Source organism: Siniperca chuatsi, linkage group LG8 (assembly GCF_020085105.1).
Source record: "Siniperca chuatsi isolate FFG_IHB_CAS linkage group LG8, ASM2008510v1, whole genome shotgun sequence".
NCBI classification, from domain to species: Eukaryota; Metazoa; Chordata; class Actinopteri; order Centrarchiformes; family Sinipercidae; genus Siniperca; species Siniperca chuatsi.
In genome coordinates this window covers 7,087,061-7,106,179 of record NC_058049.1, presented here as the reverse complement: position 1 = coordinate 7,106,179, position 19,119 = coordinate 7,087,061, and the positions used below count along the sequence as shown (strand labels likewise).

The 19,119-nt window shown below is 38.5% G+C and overlaps 1 protein-coding gene across 5 annotated transcripts in view; it reads left to right on the top strand.

The window, feature by feature from the left end:
* The first annotated feature begins 6,413 nt into the window (after window positions 1–6,413).
* The window catches only part of gria2b (glutamate receptor, ionotropic, AMPA 2b), a 53,489-nt gene continuing 40,783 nt past the window's right edge, over window positions 6,414–19,119 (top strand). For 2 of the 5 annotated variants that reach the window (XM_044205659.1, XM_044205658.1), the window contains exons 1-2: window positions 6,418–6,811; window positions 6,971–7,111. In XM_044205659.1, the coding sequence (XP_044061594.1) occupies window positions 6,727–6,811; window positions 6,971–7,111 (226 nt within the window). In that variant the 5' untranslated portion in view covers window positions 6,418–6,726. Of the gene's footprint in view, window positions 6,812–6,970; window positions 7,112–19,119 lie in introns of all 5 variants that reach the window. The other 3 variants (XM_044205661.1, XM_044205660.1, XM_044205662.1) reach the window with 3 other exon arrangements.

Sequence of the window (19,119 nt, the reverse complement as noted above, 5' to 3'; positions counted from 1 at the left end):
GTGTAAAGTATGATAATGCCAGAAAAAGGAGTCTGATTTCTACTTCATGCTAAAATACAGGTATCTGCACTGATAAGTTTTCTTAGACATTTTCAGGGGTGAAACTACATAAAATGATTCATGTCAAAAACCTTTTGAAAATAAGAAGTGATGACATTTACATTCCTGGTTATTAGCTGAGGCTGTTATCTGCAACAAACATAACAAACATTACAATATGCATCAGCTAATAGATCAACAGTGATGCAAGGAAACAATCCACAGCACCAGGACAGTACATGTATCAAAGACAGCCCTTGTCACTGGTGTGACTCATGTGTCTCTTTGTGTGTTTGTGTGTGTGTCTGTGCACGCACCAACCCCGCACCCTGCTAGTAGCTCAGTGCAGTAACCTATATCACACAGGGTGCTTTCTAATCCAACATGACCTCTCACCAGGCTGCGACCTAGGCCACCAAGAAAACCACCATGACAGTCAGGCAATGATTAGTGGAGGAACAGTGGGAAGGAGAGGCCACAGGGCTTAATGGAAGCTCATTTACTGTGAACAAGGCTTTCTTTCACACATCAGTGTTGTGCCTTCACAACCTTATCCTAGCCCCTAAAATAAATAAATACAAGGTAAACATTGATTTTCTTGACTTTCTCAGTGTTTTAAATCATTTTATATTAAATTATCATATCATAGAATCAAGGTCATATTTTAATAGTATAGTGATTAACGCCACATCACACCTACCATCATTACCTACACTTGCAGTCAAGTAATTTCTGCGCTCTGTGTATGACTGTATCTGTCAGCTGGTTTGTTTGTTTACTTACTGTCATTATGTACAGCGTCATGAGGGAATTTTCACGGTTTTATCCGAAACCTCGGACATAATAGGCTATTTTCCGAATGCCACAGTGGATTTCGGGTCAGCCACAATTTTCCACTTCCTCCCAGGCACGGTGGCTGTTTTGGCAGAGCTTGAAATGTGGAAGTCTAGAAAGTGTGGAGGATGCCATTTTCTGTCAGAGGTCAAGGTGGCGAGAAGCTCAGTTCCAGCCAGACTGAACCAATCTGTAATATAGCCATGACTGTGGGTCCCGTCATTACAGTTAGTTCTGCCCAAAACAGAGAAATGATAGAGTGAATGGTGAAGGCGAAATAACATCAAGTCTGAAAAGCCTGATAGTGGAGGAAATACAGGAGAGAGGATGGTAAAAGCAGAGAAATGAAAAATGGAACTGAGGAAGAAGAAGCTTTCAAGAACTGAAAACAATTTTACTATTTTGTATGCATCTTTTACTGTTTTTGAATGGGTGTTCATGACCATAGGGTCATGAAACAACAACTGCTCAGCTGAAAACATGAAAACCATCAAGCAGCAAGGGGTTCAGGAGGATGCATCATTAGTAAGAGAATGAGGGAAATAAAAATAGATGTAAGCGATGGAATATACTATGCAGACAGCTGGAAACTATTACGGCTGTTGATGAGCGAATAGTTTCCTGAATGCTGTTTATCGACACAACACGTCTTCACATTTGCACAGTCACATGCTTTTATACCTGGGAGCCCGGTTTGAGCACAAAAATTCTGCTGGTTGATGTTTCAGTATTTCAAAGTCACATGTGATTAACTCTGTGCTATTTTGTAAGTAAATATGAATTGTAACTAAGCCAGGAACCCATTATACGCCTTTAAATGCAAGAATTAGTTTGAAAATGTCATCATAGTTTTTGGAATAAAAGTTTTGCAGTGTTCTTAAAACTGTGCACATGAACATGAATATTTCCCCTTACTAACATCCTTTAAAGGCGTTACATTTTGATAAAGATTGGATGGGTTTCATGTTATAAGTTTCAAACCTCTCATCTGGTCAGAGGCTGAAACAGTGTTTTAGAGGTCAAATATAAAGGGAGCTCAGTGCAACATTGGTACAGATTGAATGCTATTGACATAAGCTGATGCAGTCAAAATGTCCAGTCTCAGCACTGTTTCTGACCTTGGGACCTATCCCTGCAAGTTTAACTCCCCAGAACTGTTCTAATGGCAGTGTATGCTTGGCTTAGCAACTTCTGTGTGTCCAAAGGCCTTGTTACGTATTCACATCACATCTTTACTATACGCTCAAACAGCATCTAAGACACTGTCACATCAGCAGCAGCTGTAAGTCAAAGAGGCTCTGCTGTTTTCAATTTCCTGATCAACTGACAACATAGAGAATCACCAAAGCCTTGTCAAAAAAGAGTGGAATGATTAGTTTAAATGCTTTTGCTGCTTGTGCTGCATTTGTTGAACTTTAGTCCTAACTTCCAGTTGCAGTTCCTAGAATTAGCTAAAAATGTGTGAATATCACTAAATACTTCTTTATACAAAAAATCCTGTGAACATAAGGTTCATGATTAGACATGCATTGCTGATGTTCTTCATTCTGTTGGTCTGTGCTGTAGGAGTTTGTTTTGGCTGTAGGAGACATAATATGCTTCCCTAAATGCATGTTTGTGGGTGTTCTTGTGCTCAGCTATTTAATAGCATGGTGTACTTGGCATCATTTTTTTCTTGAGGTTATAAAAATGTTATTGTGCAATTATGAAAAAGATCAAAATGTACATTGCACAATCAAATTACAGTAATACGCAAATGTATTGGTTGCTAATGCATTATGTGCATGTTTCCTGTGACATAATTCATATCCTGCATTCCTTTGTCCAGTTATTAGTCACTCTATTTGTCTTGAGGGAGATGAGTGTTTAATTTTTAACACTACATAATGTAGATCAAAAATAATGTTTCCATTGACTTAAGTGAGCCTGGAGGGTAGCACAGTGGCTTGGTGGCTAACACTGTCACCTCATGAGGTTTTCTCCAGAGAAATGCAGTTCAGCTGGGTATTTATGAATGTGAGTGTGTGTGTATTTGTGTTTAAGTGCAGATGTGTCTGAAATACAGCCTCTCCCTGCTTCCTGCTCAGTGTATGCTAGGACAGACTCCAGCCTTGTGGAACTTCCTGAAAAGAAAGAAAACAGTAAAGACAATTGATGACACAGCTACATATTCTTTCAAATAATTTCTGAATAAGTTATAAGATGGAACCTACAAATTCATACTTCATGCTGTATAGTTTCTCTGCCTTCTATTTTCTTGCATCCAAGTGGATTGAGTATTCACCTCATTTCAATTTATTTTGGATAAAAACATGGAGGGTAGCAAATCTCTTGAGATTTTCTACAAACCCATTTTGAAGGTCAGTCTAAACATGGAAGATAATTCCAAAATGTGTAATAAAACAACGTAGATGAGAATAAAGTAATTTAGAAAACAGGCTTCCTTTTAGGCTCCTAATGGATGTCCAGAGAATACTCACAGAAATATTTATCATTTCTGTGTACTGCAGCTAATGTCAGCTAGGGAATCATCAGAATATGCATTCAGTTACCGAAAGGTCATGTGTCAGATCCCCACAACAACAAGCCAGTGTTTGTCCATCACAAGTGTCTTGTTGCAGAACCCTTGAGTGAGACACTAAAATGCTGCCCATTGTAAGTCTTTCTAGATAAGAGCACCAACTAAATGCCAGAAATGTAAAGGCTTTCTAGGAAACAGTCGCACTGGATTTCTGGGACACACAAACCTGGGTGGTTAAACATTTTTCAAAAGGTCATTGTCTTGGTTTAACCTGCTACAAAGGGTTGGATTCTCCAGGATGACCAAATGTTTTCATTGGCATGTGTAAAATGTCCATCTCACTCTTGTGGTTAATTTGTGTAAACTGACTCCAAAAACAACATCGTATCAGCCAGCAGGTTCGTGATTTTATTATGAGTTACTCTCATTTCACTCCTTAAAAACTCATTAGAATGCTCTTCAGCAGTTAAATTATCTCACAGGCTACAAATTCAATACATTGCGTAATGTGCTGTACGATAATCAAACTGAAATTATATTTCAATCTAGCAGCGGCAGAGTGAATCCATGCATGGCAGAACCTCTGGACAAGGTCAAACAGATGAACGTATGTGAGTCTGTGGAACACAAGCAGCTGAGCATGCAATTTACTCTTCCATGAGTGGAATGAAGCACATAGAGAATTTTAAACTCTTAAAAATGATAACTAAGGATGTTTTTTCTGAACTTTAACTTTGACAAATTATATAGTTTTTTAGAGGAAACATCTGGGACACTATGAAGAATAAATTTGGAAATTAAAGACTTGTAAGATAAAGGATTATAGCCCAACTTCAATTAAATTTTCAATTTTATCCTACCACACCTATCATAGTTGTGCACACAGATTGTTTTCCTGTGCAATCATGAATTATTATTGATATTTTAGGTGCTCTTTCTTTCTTTATTTCCAAATAAAATAGTTTAGATAATCTGACTAAACTGTTGACTTGTTTGCAACCTATCTGATCATCTGACTGCTTGTGTTTCTTGCCGTCTTACTTTATTGTAGCAATGTTGCTGTGTTACCTGATTTCAGCTGTTACTTTGGTGACTACAATGTTATATCCAATAGAAATGATGGCCATAACCAAGAAAATAGGACCCAAATTATAATAAACTGTACAATTCCTTTAAATTTCCATGTGTACTCGTGGAGCTGAAGAATTATTTGTAAAGAAGCCAGTGTTACATGTGATATGCTGTCCATGGTGCTGAAATCTGACACACGCTATTGCTTCTAACTGCCACCACCCTTAGCTCCCGCTCACTCTCAGCCTCATTAGTTTGCTCTCAGACTGCTATCTCACACTGCCCACTGATTAATATACATCTGTCTGCGCAGGCTGAGATATGCATATCATAAAACCAGGGGACAGGTGTGCCATTTATTTCCTGTGAGGCAGCTCATCTCCATTTCACCCTGTTCAAAATGGCAGCTACAACCAGCCATAGATTTGCATTGGATTTGTATGCAGAGGGTGGTAATAAGCGCTAGATCAAAGTTAAAGAGGAGATTCATTTGATGGTTATTCCTGGAGGGCATGAGTGATGGCCTCCAGCTGATGCACTTGATGAGTTTTCTCAGTATGAAATGTTGGCCTTTAACATGATTTAGAGGAGACTTGTTTTTCAAGTGACCGAAAAACATTTGAAGGTCTCAATTCAAATTGTCTATTCAATATGCTTGTCTGATATTTTGTCAGTTACACAAAACAGTTCTTAAGGTTGCAAATCCGTAATTTTCCATTGTGCGTTTAGGAACTATTAGGGGGAAAAGGATTACATCTTAGTAAGATAGTTAAAATCCTGTTCTGAATTAAACTGTAGACACTTAAAATCTTAGCCGAATGTATTTAGCACTCTGAGTCACTTATAAATTAAGATTTAAACAGTAAACCTGTGGAAATGACACTTTTGGACTTCAGTCTTAAAATGTCAAATACAGATGTCAGAGGCATGTTTTCATGTGCTTGATAGCGTAGTTAAAGACACTTACACCCTATTTCAAGGTTAGAAGTCCCATCCCTCCAAGAGCCATGTTAGGTTCACGATCCATTTGACCTCTTGAAGTGATCTTTAGCGAGCCTGCGAGTGATCTTTAGCTGCCTGCGAGTGATCTTTAGCTGCCTGCTCATTCATTATGAACTTCAAAACTGAAACTATTAATCAATTAGTTGATCATCAGAAAATACATTTTGATAAGCCATTAATTGTTTCAGTCCTTTTTCAAGCAAACTAGAGTACCAGTTTCTCCATTTGCTGCTTTTATGATTCAATATACTGTATGTATCAAGCTGTTTGAAACTGTCACCTTGGGCTCTGGGTAATTGGCATTTTTCACTATTTTTGGACATTTTATAGACTATACGATTAATTGAGAACATTAAGTAATTGTTAGCTGCAGCCCCAATAAACTCTGTGGAAGAGTATCAGTCAAGTGCATTAAATGTATAAACTGTTTACAAAATCTTTGAGTTATATACAGTCAAGGAGTATCGACTAATAGACACAGTAGTGTAATGTGCTACTGTGTTGCTTAAGTGTAAATATTTGAAAATTACACTATAATCTACTCACCTTTAAGTCTGTTTATTGGAATACTGGCATAAGGGAATACAATAGGTTAGTAAGGAAGGAAGGATCAGTTAACACAAGCTTGACAAGGAAAATGACAAGACGAAGTCAATCCACAGGAGGTTCTTAGTGTTGGGTTGGAAAGCCTTTTGACAACTGAGCTGCACACATACAGTACAGTGACCCTATGATGTTATGAATCAATAATGTTCAGTGTTTTCATGTCTTAAAGCTTGTCCTGTCTAAAACAAAGCAAAGACGATATCCTTTAGACTAGATGTTTCATTCCAATTTCAGTTGGATGTGTAAGGTGCACTCTTGTCACCAAGTGGTTGCAGCTCGGCTCTTTTCGTCTCTGTCCGCCTTCTCATTAGCATTCCTCACTTGTGGGTGTGATGCTGAAAGGATCTCCGGCGCGCCGAGCTGAGACGCGCAGTGTCCCTGTGCGTTTAGAGGAGGCATCAGCTGTCTGCAGGAGGGGAGCGACGAGGAGGAGCGGAAGAAGAGACAACAGACCTGCATCGCAGGCGACCATTCCTTCACTGCTGGTGTCCTATCACTGCTAGCCACCTGCAGAAAATCGGTCATTTTGCTGCAGATTATTTTTGTTTTCTCCTCAAGGCGGTAGGTCTCCAATATGTGTCGGATCTAACATCTCCGGAGACAACGAGGAATAACAGACTCCCCTGGTAGATGTGGACACCTAAACTGTGGACATGGAAAAGATAGTAAATTTATCCGTTTCGGTTCTGCTGGTTTTATGGGGATGCGCGCTTGGAGGCTCGCCCAGTGTTCAAATTGGTAGGTAGCCTATCCATTAGTCCACACGAAAAAAAACAAAAAACGAATTGGCTAAAAAGCAACGAATTTGTGCGTAAAATGCTGAGAAAATGTAGTTGGAAAGTGTGTCTTACCATAGAAACCTGTGAAAGTGTAACTGATATTTTGTGTCGGTTTCAGGGGGACTTTTTCCAAGGGGCGCGGATCAAGAGTACAGCGCATTTCGGATAGGAATGGTTCAGTTTGGCACCTCGGAATTCAGATTGACGCCTCACATTGACAATCTGGAAGTGGCAAACAGTTTTGCTGTAACCAACTGCTGTAAGTGACAGAAATATACCCCCCTTTTTTAAAATGAACGCATCTTTCTTTTTTCAAGTGCATGCCATCCATACAATGTTGATGCGCGTAAATGTGCCTTTTTATGAAATGAGTTTAGAAACATTTATCGGTTATTACGATGAAGGTGGAAATCATCTGAGCGGTCTAATCTAGCAAAAATATCAAGGCTGTGAGCCAGTTGAGAATGAACGAGCATCGTGTAGGCAGGGGAAAGTTGGTTTCCACAGTAACAGTCAGTCACATCCATCCCATTTTCATTCCTTCAGATTCAGAGATCAAAAAAGACTACACTGTAAAAATATCGATCCTGCTAGTTCTTTTCATCCAACAGTCTTTTAAACCGAATGTTTTTTCTAAAGTAAATGGAAAAACGAGTGGGAGATACTTGTACTTGATTCCACTGAACATCAACCTGTTTCTTGAATCAAATGTCATTTCTACAGGCCACAAATGTAGAGATCTGTCCTTAATTGCTTGAAAAATGAAAACCTGCATTACAAACAAACAGATTCAATCTCTATTTCTCTCATGTTTCGAGAAGAAAAAACGCGATAGGACTTGCTTAGATTGACATTTTTTGCAGTGTGTACCGATGTCACGTCTTTTCTCAGCTCGGAAGGAGCGGTGTTCATCCATTGTTGGCTCCTATAGCTACAGCCTACACACACAAATGTAGACCTACATTGAACGTCACACCTTCTGGCTGGGCGACGCTTTAACATATAGGCTAATGAGGTTTAATAGGATACGATGAATTAACAGCCGAGGCCATATAATGATTGGCAGTTACTTGGGGAAATGCAGGGGATAATAGCTTTTGAATCACGACTCTTGAGCCAGCATGTCTCACATCCAACTCCACCACTTCGTATATCGTTTTTCGATCAGACAGCAGAGAGTTTTCACTAAGATCAGTTTTAATTGTGCATTTATTTCATCAAAAGAACCAAGATGCTGACTGTTTTCTTTGAAATAGCCGCAACACGAGGTAGCACATAGGTTCTAAGGTCGCTATTTTTAATAGCCAGAGCTCGATTTCATTAGGCGGTTGCCAAGCGACTACTCCTCTCAACAGTCCCTTAGACATAAATCAAACGCTTCTGATTGGTGCGCGCATCGGTCCAATCGATTTCATTACCATATAAAAGCGTTCTGCTTGGAGAGCCTCATTGCGCCCGACAGATCACAGCGAGAGTCATGTCGACGTTCAACATACAAATATAGGTAGCCTATATTTGCTGGGACTTAATAATTTGTTGGGTAACTCTGGAAATATTGTCTTCTAATTTACTGTTGACAACAAGCTACAGCAATCTATATTCAACAGTTTTATCCACTCCAAATGCAGTAGGCATATGTATTAGCTGTTTTACATCTCACATACTCAAAAAGGCATATGAACCATATCCTGAATAGACCTACAGTATGTGTGTATGTGTTTTTTCCCAGTTTGCTCCCAGTTTATTTTTTCCCAATGTGTGTCTGATGTTACATAAGGACTAATTTGATTATAAGCAGATTGGGGCCAACCCACAAACAGTTACTTGTAAAACACCTAACTTGGTTATCTTAATGGATTATGATCAACACTGGAATAAACCTAACCTGATTAATTTACTTAAAGGTCCAGTGTGTAGGATTTAGTGGCATTTAGTGTTAAAACTGCAGTTTCCAACCATTTGAATACCACTCGCCTCACCCTCCCCTTCCAAGCCTGTATCAAGAGCCAGTGTTTGGTTTGTCCGTTCTGGGTTACTGTAGAAACATGGCGATGCAACATGGCGGCCTCCGTGGAAGAGGACCCACTCCCTATGTAGATAAAAACGGCTTATTCTAAGGTAATGAAAACACAATGATTCTTATTTTCAGGTGATTATACACTAATGAAAACATACCTATGAATATTATATTCCATTTCTGCCAATATATCCTCCTAAATGTTACACACTGGACCTTAAGTAACTTATGTTACGTTGGAGTTTTAAGTCAGTCTTTCAAATGACTGTGGTATGTAATTAATTACCTTAGTCTGTTTTGATTCTGCACATGCTCCAGCAAGGTCAGGGAGTGAACCTGATGGAAAAATGAATAAACTAATCACAAACAACAGCAAGGAGCAGTTCTGGAAAATATGAATACACACCAACAAAGTTGTTCTTATTTTCCTTTCCTTCCTTTCTTAATTTATGGTACAAATTGTGACTGCTGGCTTTCACATATCCATCTAGAAATTAACTTGATTACTAAACAAATCATGTAAAGTCAGAGTCAGTTTTGGTGAAATCAATGTACTGCAATCCTTGTAAATACTTTGATCTATTATTTTGGTTAAGCAGAGTATTTAATGTGCATGTAATTAACTGAATAGAGCTCCTGCATGTTGGTTTATGCTAAGCAGTTGACACTTGTGATATTTTGGTTAGGTGACAGACTGTGAGGCTGCTTCGCCTTCACTTCAACAACTTCCATTCAATTATTGTTGGGCCGACATTTAAACAGCAAATTACCAAAACCTGCACACAGTTACCAGTGACCCTGAGTGGGGAATGAATGGGTATAGAAAATGAACACATGAATGGATGGATGGATGTAGATTTGATTTGTGATGGCGAGCTGAGTGAATGACTGTCACACTAAATATCGAAAAGGCTGCTAATAGTCTGAGGGTTGTTGTCCCTGAACACAGCACCCAGGCTGAATTAGCGCACATGCATACCTTTGGTGCTTCCAAAATGTGTGTGCACGAATTCTATCCTCTAATCGACTACTTGGGTGGGAGTTAAATGTAGGAGGGGGTAGGATAGCATGGGTAATGTGAGGTGGGGTTGCTTTTAAGCCAGTAGATGGCAGTCTGCTTCACAATCCATCTCCATGTGTAATTATAGTACATTAAAACCACCAATCTGCCTTTTGTTAAAATGTACTTTATGAGACAGCACACAGTGGAGAATAAAAGGAGAACTATTGAAGCTGACATGGCATATTGAAAGCTAAAACATTGGAACTACAGATTCTTGAAAGCTTTCTGTTGAGCTCCAGGATTCCTCACCCACGCCATTACCAAGAAGCTGCTGCTGTGAGCTTTCATTTTGGATCCAGCAAAAGCACATTTATCTTTAATAAAGACGGAAACATGAGGGAAAATGTGAAACTAAATACAATTTTATTGAAGTGGACGACAGGAACTGTGAGTGACAGATTTGCCCTCACATTGATGTTTCCTAAAACAGGGAAGGTGCTGATAGTTTTACTAGTTGCGAACAAAGGCTGAGTATGAATCTCAATATGTTTGAGTTCTGACCAAACTGTGTCTGTAGCACAAAGTATTGAAAACTTTTAAGTACCAAAATTTGGCACGTAATTCTTGTTTACATATTTTTTATCAGTTAGTTGCTGACTTATATCATGATTTAATTAATTGTATACTTTATTGGTCTGATAAAATATATTGGTCTGTGGACTTGCCAGTCCAGTAAAGACATTATTTAAGATTATGAAATAAGACTCCGAACATATGGCTCTGCACCCCACAAACATATTACACTCTGGCTGTACTTGGCCTGTGCAGCAACATATTTCATCAATGCAGTGTGTCAGAGAATGGAGGGAGGATGATACATTCCTCCACCAATAACAGTTCATCTGGACAGGCCTGCATCTGCTGCCAGGACCAGTCATTGTGACTGTGTGTGTATGTATGTGTGTGCAGTTATATTGGTGTGTTGTCCACCCAGAGTAATACATTTAAAAGATTCTTGTTCAAAGTTCCTAGAACAGAGCCACCACTGAGACCCCACATGGCTAAATGACTAATGCACCCTAAAACACATCACTGCTGTTAAAAATAATAGATGTTTATGGTGGATGTTACATTTCTGGGGCCATGTTATTGTTTGGTGGCCTAACTAATAGTTTATTAGTGCTTTATAGGTCACCAATAATCTATTAACAAGGACAGCTTTGGGGTTGTCAGGTTATGATCTATAATGCATCAATAAATTATTTTCTTACCATTAATAAATACATTAGATATAACACATATAAACTTATAAAGTTTTCCTTGTTAGAAAGTAATCCTTACTATTTTTTCTGTGGACAACCTGCCAATATAGACATTATGGCTCATACTGGGATATTTCCTGCACAGCTACATTGAAAATTAAAGGGGCACTCCACCAATTTACACATGCAACTCGGTTTATTCATCACGAGGAGTCCAATTCAGTCTGTGAAAACAGTTGTATGGGGTCTTCCGTGGCTCTGGAGGGAAGTTTGTGAAAATAACCCCTGATGATGTCATCAGGGTTATGGCCTCGAAACTAAAGGAGGGTCAAATGAAAGATGCTATCAAGTTGCATTATGGGAAATGTAAGATCAAGTGTTTTAAGAGCATGACTCATACTAAGGACTACAAGTCAGGATATTACAGCCTCTGTTTCTTTGATTTTGAGCATTAATTTTTAAATTTGTCTTTTGCAAGTCTCACAGCTATATACAGTGGTCTGAAAAAGTGTTAGCACCCTTCCTGATTTCTTATTTTTTTGCATGTTTGTCACACTTAAATGTTTCAGATCATCAAACAAATTAAAATATTAGTCAAGGATAACACAAGTAAACACAAAATGAAGGTTGTTATTATTAAGGGGAAAAAAAATCCAAACGTACATGGCCCTGTGTAAAAAGTGATTGCCCCACCACTTAAATAGGACCTGCCTGACAAAGTGAAGTAGACCAAAAGATCTTCAAAAGCTAGACATCCTGCCGAGATCCAAAGAAATTCAGGTACAAATGGGAAAGAGAGTAATTGACATCTATCAGTCTGGAAAAGGTTATAAAGCCATTTCTAAAGCTTTGAGACTCCAGCGAACCACAGTGAGAGCCATTATCCACAAATGGTGAAAACATGGAATAGTGGTGAACCTTCCCAGGAGTGGCCGGCCAACCAAAATTATCCCAAGAGCGCAGCAACGACTCATCCAAGACATCACAAAAGACCCCACAACAACATCCAAAGAACTGTAGGCCTCACTTGCCTCAGTTAAGGTCAGTGTTCATTATGCCACCATAAGAAAGAGACTGGGCAAAAATGGCCTGCATGGCAGAGTTCCAAGACGAAAACCACTGCTGAGCAAAAAGAACATTTAGGCTCATCTCATTTTTGCCAGCTTGATGATCCCCAAGACTTTTGGGAAAATACTCCATGGACTGACAAAACAAAAGTTGAACTTTTTGGAAGATGTGTGTCCCATTACATCTGGCGTAAAAGGAACACCGCGAAAGAACATCATAACAACAGTAAAATATGGTGGTGGTAGTGTGATGGTCTGGGGCTGTTTTGCTGCTTCAGGACCTGGAAGACTTGTTGTGATAAATGGAACCATGAATTCTGCTGTCTACCAAAAACTCCTGAAGGAGAATGTCCGGCCATCTGTTCGTGACCTCAAGCTGAAGCGAACTTGGGTTCTGCAGCAGGACAATGATCCAAAACACACCAGCAAGTCCACCTCTGAATGGCTGAAGAAGAACACAATGAACACTTTAGAGTGGCCTAGTCAAAATCCTGACCTGAATCCTATTGAGATGCTGTGGCATGACCTTAAAAAGGCAGTTCATGCTCGAAAACCCTTCAGTGTGGCTGAATTAAATCAATTCTGCAAAGATGAGTGGGCCAAAATTCCTCCACAGCGCTGTAAAAGTTATGTTGCAAGTTATCGCAAATGCTTGATTGCAGTTGTTGCTGCTAAGGGTGGCCCAACCAGTAATTACGTTTAGGGGGCAATCACTTTTTCACACAGGGCCATGTATGTTTGGATTTTGTTTTCCCTTAATAATAGCAACCTTTAAAAACTGCATTTTGTGTTTACTTGTGTTATCTTTGACTAATATTTAAATTTATTCGATGAACTGAAACATTTAAGTGTGACAAATATGCAAACAATCAGGAAGTGGGCAAACACTTTTTCACACCACTGTAGAAGAGCAATGCTAAATAGCTGGAGAGCAGCTTAAATATTTCTGTAAACTATTAACAATAATCATTAGGATTTAGTTTCAGTCCCAAAGTGGGACCCCACAAGGCGTCACAAGATGGGTTGTGAGATAATTACCAGGGCTGAAAATAAATTTTAAAAAATCTGCTACACAAAGTGATGCTTGTTCTTCTGTCATTTCTCTAATCTTTGCTAGTACTGGCCTCACTGTATTATTAAAATTATTCAAATGAAAGAGTCTGAGAAAGGAAAATCACTAGACTAATCAAGTAGACATTGCTTTGTATTAAGAGGTCATGCACATAAATGGTTGGGAACCTCTCTACAGCCTACATTTTGCACATCCAATAATCAGTGTCCAGAATGCAGTGCAGCTACAGCTTGCGCTTTTGTCATCGGCAGGGCAAAATATGACACCTTTTTTTGACAACTTTTGTGTTACTTGAACGATTGAAACACACTGCATCATCCTCTCTCAACTCACACTTTTTACTAATTGGACAAACCACCTACACAACTACAGTACATAATTATTGAAAGGCATTCTGGGGAACATCGCAAATTGTTAAACTATTTATACCAAATCGGACAGCACCAATTAATGATGAGTAGCGGTGTGAACTTATCTACAGTAAGGATGAATTTTTCCTTAAAAAGTGAAAAGTGTTTGAATTACACTGTACATCTGGCTATGTTCATGTGTGTGTGTGTCTGTGTGTTTGCCTACCAAATTAAACTTTCTATTCTGCTATAGTGTGCTCCCATGCTTTTATTTCGGACACCCACCTCTTCCAAAGCAAACCTCTCTTCCTTCTCTGAGAGCAACAGAGCAGTTTGAGGTCACTGACAGCCAGCCAGCGATTTAATGCTTCAAAGTTCTAGTTTGTCACGGTTGAATCACGTCATACTGTAATTTCATGCATCTACATGCATATAGTATCTCAGGGACACACGCATTCAGGGACCTCGTTGAATGATCAAAAGCATAAACCAACCATATATGCACAGCAGAGCATTGGTTATAGCCAATTTATTGTTCACACTTAATTAAGTGCATTCTCCTCCATTTCAGAGAGAGCTGTGAAATATTAAATAGGCCTGGGAGCTAGCCGGTCAGAAAATGAGGCTAAAGAACCCTCTGAGGATCTTTGCTTGCCCTGAATACAGCCCCCAACCAAGCCCTTATCACTCTGTCCTCAAAAACACAAGACTGAGATAGCATCAGTTACAGCATGATTCAAAGGCTCTCAGCTGGAAGTCGGCTCCTGTCTCACATCCAGTGACTTAGTTTGCTCAGTGCCTCCAAGCCAGGTGGCTCAGATGCATTTTTGCCCTAAGCTGGACAGGAATGAAACTTTTTTGTCCTCCAGCGACATTTGCTAGTACATCTCAAAATTCACTAGCTACACAGACTACATGTTTAAGCCAGAATATGACCTTAAAATAATGAATTATTTAGTTCAGACTGACTGAGGAGACAAAGATAAACTTCACAGAATCTGACTGGTGGCTTGTGTTTATTTTCCTCCTGGCTTTAAGAGAGTCACCCAGGTTTGATGGAACACTTTAAATGTGTATTTCACCGCAAAAACGCACCACACTCACCAAAACTGTCTATAACAGATATCCTGTTTTTAGTCACTAAGACTGTAGTAACAGTAACAGTACTCTGAATCTCTGCACCAGTGCCACAGAAGTATTTCTTTGCATTTCTTTGGTTTGCAAATAAAGATCCAGAGATTGTCTCCTCAGAGCACAGATCCTTATCCTGAAATCATGTAACCAAGGCTTTATCAATGGTCCTCTATCTAGATGTCCCCCTCCCATATCATTTATCTTTTATTTTTTACTCGTTCATTCTTCTGCAGCCTTTTATCAAGCTCTAAAAGCTTGTACAGTGACAACAGCATCAATGCCATTTACTCTCAACGGTTTCAATATGTGAATAAGTCTGGTTTCAGAGTAGGGCTGTCACTGTGGCAGAAGCTAAATCTGTCATCAAGAGTCAGGCACTTTGTCATGGAGATGCAGGGTAGCAAGAATGATTATAGATCAGCTGTCATCTAGAGTTCATCACTGATATGAAGAAGAGCATCATTTCACAACTGCATCTGTAAAGCTTGTGGTTGAATGGAGTTTTGCGGGGCATATGGTCCTCTTCAAAATTCAGTAGCAGCTTACAGACACATAAAAACATAAGCAGATGGTCATATTTACAACATTTAAGTCATTTAGGCTTCAGCTTAGAAAATATGAATTCATTAACAGCCAGCCAAGGTTATTTGACAGAAAGAAATTACATAAATAAACATATTTCCTTAAAAACTTGAACAGAAACTGAACAAAAACTAGCTTGTATATCTTTATGATTAATTGAATTTTAATTTATTTTTGCCATCTTTATGTTTATGTACAGGGGGGAAATAAACATTTTTGCATTTTAAAGTTGTCCAAATCTTACTGTGATTGTGTTGACAATTTATGGAAAACAAATTACCTGAATAAAGTTTGGCAAAAATGCCTCGGCACAACGATCATTTACTGGAAAACTTTTCAGAGCTTTTAGCCACATCTCATCTCACATCCATCCTCAGCAGATGGACTTTGAATTCAAGTTCTAAGAATTTGATTTACTGTTTGTTCTACAAAATAAGAAAAATAGTAAAAATGCTCAAATTAGAATACATTAACTTAACTAAAGCAAAACACTTGTAAAGCCAAAAAAAGACAATTATTATTATTTTATAGTCATATATCATTTTTATAGTCATAGTATTACTAGTAAGTACTAAGTAATTATTTGTTATGGTATGTTAACATTTTTACAGAAATAACACAATATGAAAACAGTTAGCTATTCACAAGTGTTTAGCAATTTAAGAAACAAATGAATCTGACATTGAAATATTTTTGTAGTCAACTTGAAGTTCACTTAACTGAAAGAGTCAAATTTCCTTTAATTCACAGAATAACCTTTTCTGCTGAATAGGGATGCTCATTGGCATGCATAGAAGAGAATCTGTCCTTCCCATCATCATGGTGATTAAGATTTGATCCGGTTGCCTTGTCTGGTCTTACAGGGTGTTCTTGTCAAACTTATTAGGATTTGAGTGTGTGTGTTTGTGTGTGTGTTTGTGTGTGTGTCTTTGTGTAGAAAGAGAGAGAGAAAGAGGTAGGGAAAGATAAAGAAATAGGAAATGATGAATGAAAATGACAGGACAGAGCCAGAACAACTTTACAGTGTGATAAATAGAGCAAGAGTGCAGTGAACAGGCAGACATGTCTCTGTGCTCTCTGCCGTTGTAATGTTACGTCTGGCTGAGCAAAATGTAAATGTAATGTAAATGTAAGGGCGACTGTCTTTAGGCCGGCTGTGTCCTTTAAAAAGGGCAGGATTACTCAGGCTAAAGGTGGATACGATCAGGGAAAAAATGCGTGCCTGTTTTTTCAACAGAGTAGCGGTTTACCTGCTGTGTAACCCAACAATAAGGATATCAAACTATTACTTTACTTAATTCACAAAAAGTACATTTATGCATATGGACAACTACAGGGACAACGGACAGCGCTTTGTTCAGCATTATACATAATGATTTCACATTTTCTAATGTGAGAAGCATAATTCATTCTCTGTCTCAGTCTGTGTAATGTTGACTCGCACCAAGTATTTTTTCACCTGCTTAACCTTTTGTTAAAGAATGTATCTCTGTAAAACCTACAGTGTCGTGCCTTCAAACAACCCAGTTAATCAACACAGAGGCTTGATGAATACACTTCCTTACAGGTCTGCTCTTTGCTTCAGCCCTGTCTCTTAACTAGCGCTCACTTTGTCCACTTAATTTAGAGCTTTGATCCACTTGAAACATTTCTTTATATTGTCAGCAGTGCTGTTAAGCAATGTCTGTTTTGCAGACAGTGCCATTATACTCTTGTAAGAACTTGTTCCCTGATGGTCTGCCTACTTAAACAAAAGGTCTCATCTGGACTGTAGCCAACGTATCTCAGCAGCTGTTGGCTTGTCAGCTGCATTTTCTACGTGCAGAAATTTTTTCATGCATCAAAAGGTGCAAGCTGTGAAACTGATATTACGCTGGCCATGTTTCTTGCTCATACAGAAGATATTAAATAAAAAACCATCCAACTTTAGATGCTTTTTTACATAACGTGAACATTATGTGATGTTCATTACATTCTAGGGGTTGTTTTGTTATGGCATTTTGTAATCTGTATATCGGATTTACATTCTCTTTGTCTGCCTTGTCTACTTATTTTGTTACTGATTTCCTACATTTCCCAGAATGACATTCTTTAGAAAACAGACCTGAACTGTTTGAATTCAGCTGTTAGGTATGCATCTGGGTGGAAGAAGTCATAGCAATTCCAAAAGCAAAAACCTAAAATGTTGAGAAACAAAGAAAAAAAAAGAACGTGTAGCATGCCTTATCTTTGTGTATAATTAATGAATGGTACCTACACCAAAATCTAATAATTACTAATAATAATTACTACTTATGTTTTACAAAGTTTACTGACTCAACTTTGTGACACGTATGGTGGATCTTCACTTTAATGCAAGACATCAGTGCCTAGTATAAGTTCAAGCTCATTCAATAGCAATTGTTTTATGTTTTCTTTTTAAGTCTCTGTGTTCTGTGTTTAACTTGGCTGCAAGACAAATTTCCCCTTGGGAACAATAAAGTTAAAGTTGAAAAATCTTCCACAGCAGAAAACTGTTTATTATCATCAAAAATGAATGACTGAAGTTTCAAGTGTGAACTCTCACAGGGAGCGTTGACTTGGTTTTCAGCCATGTACTGGTCTTGCTCTCCTACTGCCTGGTTCTGTGATGATGTTTGTCCCTATTAAAGGAACCATGGGTGTTTCATCATGTGAAAGCCTGTAAGGCCACAGTCAGTGGGCGGTTTCTTTGATCTGCCCCGTCTCATGGGTCACTTAGAGATGGATTCAGTGGAATCTACTGGAAACAGGACAGTTTTGTGTTTTTTAGGGTGACTATGCAGTGAATGTTTCATTGAGTAAGGAAGGTTTGTGTGGGGGTGTTTTTATGTTCACCTGTGTTTATCTGTAGTGTTGGTCTATTACCATGCTGCTCTGTTCAGAGATAAAAAGGAAAGAGAACAGTCAGTCTCCAACTTGCAAGGTTACTGTTAAAGCATTTCGAAATCAGACAAAGGGAGCAATAACAGCAAAGGTGGCAAAAAGTAGTCCAAAACCACCTAAGTATTTTCCAAGAGTAAGATTAGAACAGTGTTTACAACAGCTGCAGGTTAAAAGTGCAAAATGATGCCCTAAAATGGCACAACTCCATTCTCTGTTTTAAATATGATTTGGTTTTGTATATATATATATTTAGTTCGTATTTTTGGGTCTGATCTTGGCAAATCTTTTTCTGTGCATCAGCCAGAATAATGGAATTGGATTAATATTGATTCTTTATGTATAGACAGAGAACCTCTCTGCATCTTTCCAATGAAATCATATCATTTGCACAAACAGTAACATTACCATTCAATTATTGATTAATGGTAGGGCTGGGTATCGTTTAAAAAATTACGATACCAGTACCTTAAAAGTGATACCAATACCAATAGAGTACTTCATTCAATACCCATCATGTGAATGGAAGCATTCAGTTGCGTAAAATGTCTCCACTCCTCCCCATCCAAATGATTTTTACATGAATAAATTTTGAAAGTGTTCTTTAATTCAATTTTAATACATGAGATAAGTGTAGCCTATATACAGAGAGCCAGCACAACAGACCAGCCTTGTTTATCAGAGTGTTGAATAATGGGTAATGTTAATTCTGAAGGACTATGAGTTAACACTTTGAGTCAAGCATAGCGGTTGTATTAAGGCTATGTGTAGCTCTGGTTGTGTCTGTTTTACAAACCAACTGCAAAAAAACAAACACAAAGCCAGCAGTGCTGCTGATACAGCGGATTGTGAGCTGAAGTTTCCTCAGTAAACACATTG